General features: G+C 38.4%; 1 protein-coding gene across 1 annotated transcript in view; it reads left to right on the top strand.

The window, feature by feature from the left end:
- The window catches only part of LOC135465562 (Golgi apparatus protein 1-like), a 29,548-nt gene extending 20,331 nt beyond the window's left edge, over window positions 1–9,217 (top strand). The window contains exons 17-25 of the mRNA XM_064742808.1: window positions 170–241; window positions 2,241–2,303; window positions 3,777–3,900; window positions 4,296–4,435; window positions 4,817–4,918; window positions 5,805–5,948; window positions 7,814–7,934; window positions 8,546–8,649; window positions 8,993–9,217. Coding sequence (XP_064598878.1) covers window positions 170–241; window positions 2,241–2,303; window positions 3,777–3,900; window positions 4,296–4,435; window positions 4,817–4,918; window positions 5,805–5,948; window positions 7,814–7,934; window positions 8,546–8,649; window positions 8,993–9,151 — 1,029 coding nt within the window. The 3' untranslated portion in view covers window positions 9,152–9,217. The remainder of the gene's footprint in view (window positions 1–169; window positions 242–2,240; window positions 2,304–3,776; window positions 3,901–4,295; window positions 4,436–4,816; window positions 4,919–5,804; window positions 5,949–7,813; window positions 7,935–8,545; window positions 8,650–8,992) is intronic.
- The last annotated feature ends 201 nt before the right edge of the window (window positions 9,218–9,418 follow it).

Raw genomic sequence — 9,418 nt, forward strand, 5'->3', positions numbered from 1 at the left:
ACAGAATTTTGCCAGAGCAAAGAGAAAAAATACTGCTAATGGTCACAAAACTTTGTTGAATATAATACAGTCTGTTAGAGTTACTGGAACATCTGCGTGTACATGTGTAGTAGAAATTTATGTACCAAAAACTTACCTTAATTGTTCAGGTGTTGATTTTCTTTCTTAGGTGATTGAGTGTCTAAAGAAGCACCAGAAGAAATTAACAAAACCCTGCAAAAAATTGTTGTTTGTGAGAGAGGTAAGCTGATGTGCATACAAAAATTTGAGTTCTGTGAAATTCATGTGCATATCAAAGATTTTAGTATCTCCTTTGATATATCCCTGTTTGTTGTGTCACAATGATATACTTTTTTGTACATTTATTTTGTGCAGTGGTGTTTTCAGTTCATACGTTATTTTTATTTGATGATAAAAACGTTTTAACCGTCGTATCAGCTAGTGCTGTCTATCTATTAAAAGGTTGATCCTTTATTTCCACAAGAAATACTTTGTTACATGTATGTCCCATACATCTGACCAGCTGGTGCTGATATATGATGAAAGGTTTCCTAGTTTCCCTCATAAGGTACACATACCTTTTATATCTTTTGTTTCGTCCTGCCTTAAGCCTGACCAGCTGACTGGTATGTGGTGAAAAGTTTCTTCCTAGTTTCTTTCCTTCTCTGCAACGCTACCTCCCATACTTCCGTTATCCCCACCCATAAACCTGCCCGACTGGCTGATATCTGGTGAAAGGTTTCTTCCTAGTTTCCTTTGGTCTGTGCAGGGCTACCTCCCATTCTTCCATTATCACCACCCATAAACCTGCCCGACTGGCTGATATGTGGTGAAAGGTTTCTTCCTAGTTTCCTTTGGTCTGTGCAGGGCTACCTCCCATTCTTCCATTATCACCACCCATAAAGCTGCCCGACTGACTGATATGTGGTGAAAGGTTTCTTTCTAGTTTCCTTTGGTCTGTGCAGGGCTACCTCCCATTCTTCCATTATCACCACCCATAAACCTGCCCGACTGGCTGATATCTGGTGAAAGGTTTCTTCCTAGTTTCCTTTGGTCTGTGCAGGGCTACCTCCCATTCTTCCATTATCACCACCCATAAACCTGCCCGACTGGCTGATATGTGGTGAAAGGTTTCTTCCTAGTTTCCTTTGGTCTGTGCAGGGCTACCTCCCATTCTTCCATTATCACCACCCATAAACCTGCCCGACTGGCTGATATGTGGTGAAAGGTTTCTTCCTAGTTTCCTTTGGTCTGTGCAGGGCTACCTCCCATTCTTCCATTATCACCACCCATAAAGCTGCCCGACTGACTGATATGTGGTGAAAGGTTTCTTTCTAGTTTCCTTTGGTCTGTGCAGGGCTACCTCCCATTCTTCCATTATCACCACCCATAAAGCTGCCCGACTGGCTGATATGTGGTGAAAGGTTTCTTCCTAGTTTCCTTTGGTCTGTGCAGGGCTACCTCCCAAACTTCCATTATCACCACCCATAAACCTACCCGACTGGTTGATATGTGATGAAAGGTTTCTTCCCAGTTTCCTTTGGTCTGTGCAGGGCAACCTCCCATACTTCCGTTATCCCCACCCATAAACCTGCCCGACTGGCTGATATGTGGTGAAAGGTTTCTTCCCAGTTTCCTTTGGTGTATGCAGGGCTACCTCCAATACTTCCGTTATCCCCACCCATAAACCCACCCAACTGGCTGATGTGTAGTGAAAGGTTTCTTCCCAGTTTCCTTTGGTCTGTGCAGGGCTACCTCCCAAACTTCCATTATCACCAACTATAAACCGACCTGACTGGCTGATGTATGGTGAAAGGTTTCTTCCTAGTTTCCTTACTTCTCAGCTGGGCTATCTCCTATGCTTCCATTATCCCCACCCATAAACCTGCCCTACTGGTTGATATGTGATAAAAGGTTTCTTCCTAGTTTCCTTTGGTCTGTGCAGGGCTACCTCCCATACTTGCATTGTCCTCACCCATAAACCTGCCTGACTGACTGATATGTGGTTCCAAGTTTCCTATATAAACTGTGCTGAGTTACCTCCCATACTTCCGTTATCCCCACCAAACTGTGCTGAGTTACCTCCCATGCTTCCATTACTATAAATCAAATAACAAAATAAATGTATATTATTGTTGCTGTCATGTTTTATCTGTAAGTGGTGAATCTAAGTCATCAGTCACACAGATCAAACGATTACTTGATCAGTGAGCAATCCTCGTCTGTTGTTGTATTTACAGGAGGTGGAGGTAAAAGAAGGAGCAGATTATGCTCTGATGAATAACTGCAAAAAAATGATAAAGGTAACAAAGCTCATTGTATTTTTTGATACAGAATGTGTTTGAAAGAATTAATGTCCTTATAATTAACTTAAATTGCAATTTGGCGGCTTGTGTCTTAAGGAACAATAGATTACAACTATATATGTGGAAAAAGGCAAAAAGTCTGAAATCTTAAGGTACCCTAAATGACATAAAACTACGCCCGCAAAAGTGCATTTTTAGTGGCAAGTGAATGTCACAAAATATTGTTTTTGGTGCTGAAACTTACAATTTTCCAGTAGAATATCATCCCATGTTCCAAACAAACCTCAATACACCTTGCTATATCATTAGAACTCTCAGAATCAGGAAAATGGTCATGTTAGTCTATGGACGAAATTTATGTTCTTCTCACTATTCTGTAGCACTAGTATTCCCAGTAACTCAATAAGCTAGCTTTAGGTTAAATATATGCACATTTTTCTGATATATTCTGTTCTGTAAATTCACACAAATTTCAGACTGTGCATCAATTCTCCATAGTTGTAAAATCATGTTGCAATTTTGTTTTTATTCGTGGTTATTGTGTTTGGCCTATGGTGAATGATTGATCACTGTTGTTGGATGTTACTGTATTTATAGGGTTATTGTTTTCATCTGTTTCATATTGTTGCTGTCATAGGTTTACTGTTCTCATCTGTTTGATGTTGATGGTGTTATTGGTTTATTGCTCTCGTTCGATGTTTTGTGTACTTGTTGTTGTCATAGGTTTACTGTTCTCATCTGATCTTTGATGTTGTCATAGGTTTACTGTTCTCATCTGATCTTTGTTGTTGTCATAGGTTTACTGTTCTCATTTTATGTTTGGTGGTGCTGTGTTTATAGGTTTACTGTTCACATCTGATGGTTGATGTTGTTATTGTCATAGGTTTACTGTTCTCATCTGATGTTTGGTGTTGCTGTGTTCATAAGTTTGCTGTTCTCATCTGATGTTTGCTGTTGCTGTGTTCATAGGTTTACTGCTCTCATCTGACATTTGGTGTTGCTGTGTTCATAAGTTTGCTGTTCTCATCTCATGTTTGGTGTTGCTGTGTTCATAGAGTTACTATTCTTATCTGTTGTTTGATGTTGCTGTATTTATAGGTTTACTGTTCTCATCTGTTGTTTGATGCTGTTGGTTTCATAGGTTTTCTGTTCTCATCAAAGGTTTGGTAGTACTGTGTTAATAGGGTTACAGTTCTCATCAAAGGGTTTGGTGCTGTTGTTGTCATAGATTGTCTGTTCTCATCAGTGGTTGATGTTGTTATCATCGGTTTTCTGTTCTCATCAGTTGTTTCATGTTGCTATCATAGGTTTTCTGTTCTCATCAGTTGTTTCATCTTGCTATCGTAGTTTTTCTGTTCTCATCAGTTGTTTCATGTTGTTATCATAGGTTTACTGTTTTCATGAATTGTTTCATGTTATTATCATAGGGTTACTGTTCTCATCTGTTGTTTGGTGGTGTTCTTCCATCAGGTTTACTGCCCCCATTCGGAGCCTCATCAGATTCTGCACTGTCTGAAGCAACATCAGACAGAAGACGACTTTGACCAGATATGTCATCGAACTGTCATAGAGCGACAAATCATGCAAAACAAAGGTCAGTAGATTAGAGGACAAAGATAAAGATGGTGATGGGCTGTGATCTAGTGGGGCTTGCTTCACAGTCTGTATGATGCATGAAGTGCAAGTTCAAACCTGAATTTGGTTGGACCTTAATTATAATAAGCGCTCCACATCACTTGTGAGGTCATTTGCGCCGTCTAAGGTACGTTAAGGATCACTTGTCATCCACCATTGCGGTGTACATATCTGTACATCACATTCACTAAATTATGAACAGTCGGTGGTTTACCCCATTCGCTTCAGTTTCCTTTACCCATAAAATTGATAGCCGTAGTATAAATGAAAAATTCTTGACTGTGGTGTTTAATAACAATTTTAAATCAAAATAGTATACATGTTACTCATTTGATTTCTATTTTGATTTTGCAGATTATCGACTCAACCCACAACTTCAGGAAGCCTGCACTCAGGATGTACCAAAGTTTTGTCGAAGTGCTCTGGCCAAAACACCAAGTGATTTGATGCGAGGGAAAGTGATAGCCTGTCTTAAAAAACAGTTTAAGATTAATGTAAGTCAGGCGGAATAGTTCCCCTGTTTATGCCTAAACAGGAAGCAAGCATTTTGCTGTTAGAAAATGACAAAGTCATTTAGCCAAGAAATGTCATTGAATCAAGACTTGACCAAATGCTTCCACCCTACTGCTGTTACGCTAAAAATTTCCCCAGAAAAGTGCTTTTATTAACAAGTATTTTAAACAAAATATTACTTCCCACCATAATGCTGGCCACTGTCTTATAAGCCAAATATTCTTGAGTGCGGTGTGAAACACCAGTCCTATGAATAAATAAATTCTGGCATGATTAGTCACACAAATGGTTGTAAAGTTGGATGAGCTGCGCGTTCATTAACACTTATTCAGTTTAAAACCTGTAACTTTATTACATTGCAGAGATTATCGCAAAGGTGTGAGAAGTACATAAGGGAGGTAATCCATGATGCAGCTCTGGACTATAGACAAGATCCTGTGCTGGCTAACGCCTGTAAAGATACGGTAAATTTAATTTAACTGAATGTTTCCAAATGTATTAAGCTGAACATGTAAAAATCATAATATCTTTATTTAACCAAGGTAGTTGAGTCCATTTACAACAAAGCTGTGAAACTGAAAAATTTTCAGAACTCTATATTAAAAGAAATAGCAAATGTATAACACCACTTGATATTTGAAGACGGTGTCCATGAGCTTGGTAGAATTGTTGTCTGCCTTTATTAAGGTCTCATGTGTGCCTTTCTCATCAAATCTTCTCGGATAAACTGCCTTCAGTGCAGTATCAGATATTGTTGACACAGTCTCTTTACCACTATAACCTACTGCATGTAAATTTTGTGAAGACATTTGTTGCCAAACTTAAATTTACAACATATAAGTTATAAACATAATTTTTTTACTGCTCTGACTGTTTCATTTAGAATTTGTGACTAATTCAGTCAGATAGGTATAATGTAAATTGTGTACACACCTTCCTTACGACTATGACACATATAAAATTAAAATTTTGTATGTACATTCTATTTTACTAAGAATATAACTCTATAAAGCATTCATAATAGTACACATATTCTTCACAACCGACAGTAACACAAGAGTGTATATTCCCCAACCTTTACTGTGTGTTGGCCTTGGTGGCAACATAAAAGTTGTTGCCAGCTTTCACAAGTCTCTTCCGATGGCCTGACACAAAATTCATTGGAGATCACGTTCAAACTCAGAATGGCTTGTAACTAGAATTGATCATAAAATATTTTGAAAACTTTCACAGTGAAAGATAGCTCTTGTCTTGTGTACATTTTCACAACACAAGAGTTGAGAGAGATGTACATATATGTGTCAGTTTTATCAATATTCAAGATATGTGGTTGACTACATGTTACCTCAGATAAAGGAGCAGTGTGCTGACGCCTTGGTACAGCAACCTGATAACAAGGTAAACGAAGCTGTTCCTGATGAGAAAGGTGCTGTGGAGGAGTGCCTGAAGAAACTGTTCAAACAGAAGAAGATTAAGGAGGACGTCTGTGCTGTGGTGAGGACACATCTCCCCTGTGTAATACTTGTCATGAACACAAAGTTGTCTTTGCCACAGATAAGCCTATTTTTGTAGTGGTTGTCAGGAAAACCAAGTTTTCTTGGCCTATCCACAGATAAGCCTATTTTTTGTAATGCCTGTCATAAACACCAAGTTTTCTTGGCCTATCCACAGATAAGCCTATTTTTGTAATACTCATCATGAACACCAAGGCCCAGTTATTTAAAACTGGTAGGAGGTAGGGAATGGAGACTATTAAAAAAATAATAATATTAAAATAGTAAGCTCTTTTGTTCTTTAAATATAGTCCGTATGTAGTTTTTATACCAGGTCACCATTCTATGAGAATTGTCAGCAACAAATTGCTGCGAAAAGTGATTAAATTCATTACCGATATGACGTACACAGCAACACATATGTTTTGTATCATTTACTGACCATTACAGATGTGAAACCAGTTGACAAGCCACGTAATATTCAATGACGGTATCCAAAATTTTGTCCGTAGCATTTTGTCTCAACCCAGAGTGCATTCATTCTTCTCAGCAGGCCTTACTCAATGCGTAAAACAGGAATGCTGTTGACAGAAAGGATAACAAACCGCTGACCGTTGAATGTGTAGATGATTTGCCCCAACTCAATGTATTGTTTCTGTTTTCAAATTGAGCATGAACCCAAGCATAAGTGTACAACAATACCTTTGTTGTAAGCAGCCACTAAAGTCACCAGGACAACCCCTCCCATGTTCCCATGCATCTGCTGGTGATTTGAACTGGGCTTCAGGAGATGCCTTTTGCAATCAACGGTTGCAGGACTTTACAATAAAGGGTTGCAGCGCTTTGCAATCAAGGGTTGCAGGACTTTGTAATCATGGATTGCAGGACTTTGCAGTCGCGGAAAGGCTGTGGCGAATTTGCAGATACTAAGCTGGTGATCCATGTAAATGGTAATAGGCCTACTGTATGAAGAGTTCAAGAGCTGAAAGAAAGAAACTGTCCTATCCTTCCAATGTGTTTAATTTCCATGAAAACATCTACAATTCAATAATCACTGGAGCCTTCATTACCAGTGTCCACAACTTTTCTCTGCCATAGGCCACTTCTCAGCCTGTTACATGAAAAGTACCTTTGACATTAGGGACATTACAGTTTTTAACGCTGTCTTATACTTTAGTATGCGTCTTAAATTCATGATTATTGACATTCTATAACATCCAGTTCAATCTCACCGATGTGGTGATGTTCACAGTGAAAGTCCTTTTTTGTTGTTATATTTTCAAGACCGTGAAAGTCCTTAAAAAAACTGTTTATTTTGGGATAAGTTTTTGAACGTGTCGAAGGTGTATGATTGTTTAACATAAAGTATTGTATTGCTCTAAGCTTGAAAATATACGATAAATATCCTACCCTGGCTTCCACCTCGGCCGTATGTGGGAAGGACTGCCAGCAACCTGCAGATGGTCGTGGGCTGTGCCCGGTTTCCTCCCACCATGATGCTGGCCACCCTCGTAAAAGTGAAATATTCTTGAGTACGGCGTAAAACACCAATCAAATAAATAAATAAATGTCCTACCAAAAGAGTATACACAATATTCCCAGCATTTTTTCGTGTACCTTTCCCCTACATTGATAAAAGATTAAAATCTAAAAACCAATTTAAACTGGTGTGGTCGAAGTACACATTGTACAGTAGAGCTTATATGTAAATCTGTTTTTCTGTCAGCTTAACTTAAAATACAATTTATCCTATGACATACTTAAGCTGCGTGGAGAGACACTTTTACCAGAACTGACTGAAAGATTTAATTTGATGCTAAATGGGGCTATAATGCCTGAACATAAATTCTGGTTTCTCTGTTGTAGGAGGTGTCCCGAATAATCGCAGAGGGACAAATAGATGTACATGTAGATCCACTGTTACACTCGGCTTGCGTCGTCGATATCCGACGCCATTGTTCTGACGTCCAACCAGGACAGGGGCAAGGTGAATATCACAAATGTTAGAAGTGTAGGATAGTCTGGGAATTTATGGACTGGTTTCCACGCCTGAAACACTATTGAAAGTTGATAACCAAGCTTTGAGATTTTGTTGTACATTCACAGACAAAATATCATCCAGGCATATTATCCACGTATTTCTTCTACACAGTCAACTCTAGATGTGATTTATTTGACGGCATTGCTAATATTTGACGGCCATTGTTCTATATCATACGACATAAATTTTAATTATAATAAATATTTACAGATAAAAAGTTATACACATATCGATTTCTAGATATAATATTTTTAAAATATGGTGGTTTTCGAGTTTTAACTCTTGTTTTTCTTTAATCTGATTTTAAACATGTCTGAATATTTATATTTCATTCTTGATGTTCTCACTATCCTATTGAAAACCTCAACCGCCTCGTGTTTTCACCTTGTTCTCATTACGATGTGGCTGAAATATTGCCGATGTGGCGTTAAGCCATACTCATTTATTCCTTCATTCCAAGTATTTCATATGCTTCAGTGGTAACTCAAATAAGTTAATTGAGTGTTAAGTTCAGTACGGTTGTGGTAAGGCTTTTGGTTTACCTTGCTTGTTTACAGTTATGTCATGTCTGTTGTCGTTGTTGGAGGACAACGTGAGGATGACACCAGCCTGTAGAGAAAAATTACAACAGAGGAAAGAAATGTGGAAATTAGTAGCAAAGGTAAGAGGGACAAAAAAAGAAAAGCATCGCCTTTGTTGGCCTGTATAAAGTGTCTAACGCATCAATTCATTATGTAAAAGCAACCTGCGGATGGTTGTGGGTTTCCTCTGCCTGATTTCCCCCCAGCATAATGTTGGCCACTGTCGTATAAGTGAACTATTATTGAGTATGGCATAAAACACCAACCCAATAATAAATAATTTATAATGTAAAAATAAAAAAAATGAAAATGAAAACTGACAATTCGTGGTTTGAAACCAAACTTTCTGCAGAATCTGTAGAAGTACATAGAAAATGATCAAACTTGATGATTATGTGTTATCTTTTTATCATTTGTTTTCAGGTTGCTTCACCAGAATCTTTTAAGGAAATCATGGAAGGAAATTCCACTTCATCTGCAATAATTTACTACACCTGGTGTGTTTTCATGACCATGGTTGTTGTTGGTGTTATGTTATGTTTTCTGTGGAAGGCGAAACGGAGAGTCTACTCTCTGCTGTAGTGTGGTAGGTGGATTATGGGATTTCGTGAGTTGGCTGATTGAGGGGCCGGCCGTAAAGCACTAACTGATACCTTCATAGTGGGAGGAGGGGAGAGGGGAGGGGGGGGAGTTTGTGTGTGCTTCACATGCAAGGAGCATACAGGGGGAAAGTTGGAGGGTGTCATCTTTTCGTTGTAAGAACAAAACAAAATATATGTTAATGTGCAAATATGATACTATTATACTGATTATGATACTGATTGCTACTGAAATTTTGTACAACATTAA

This window comes from Liolophura sinensis, chromosome 5 (genome assembly GCF_032854445.1).
Source record: "Liolophura sinensis isolate JHLJ2023 chromosome 5, CUHK_Ljap_v2, whole genome shotgun sequence".
NCBI classification, from domain to species: domain Eukaryota; kingdom Metazoa; phylum Mollusca; class Polyplacophora; order Chitonida; family Chitonidae; genus Liolophura; species Liolophura sinensis.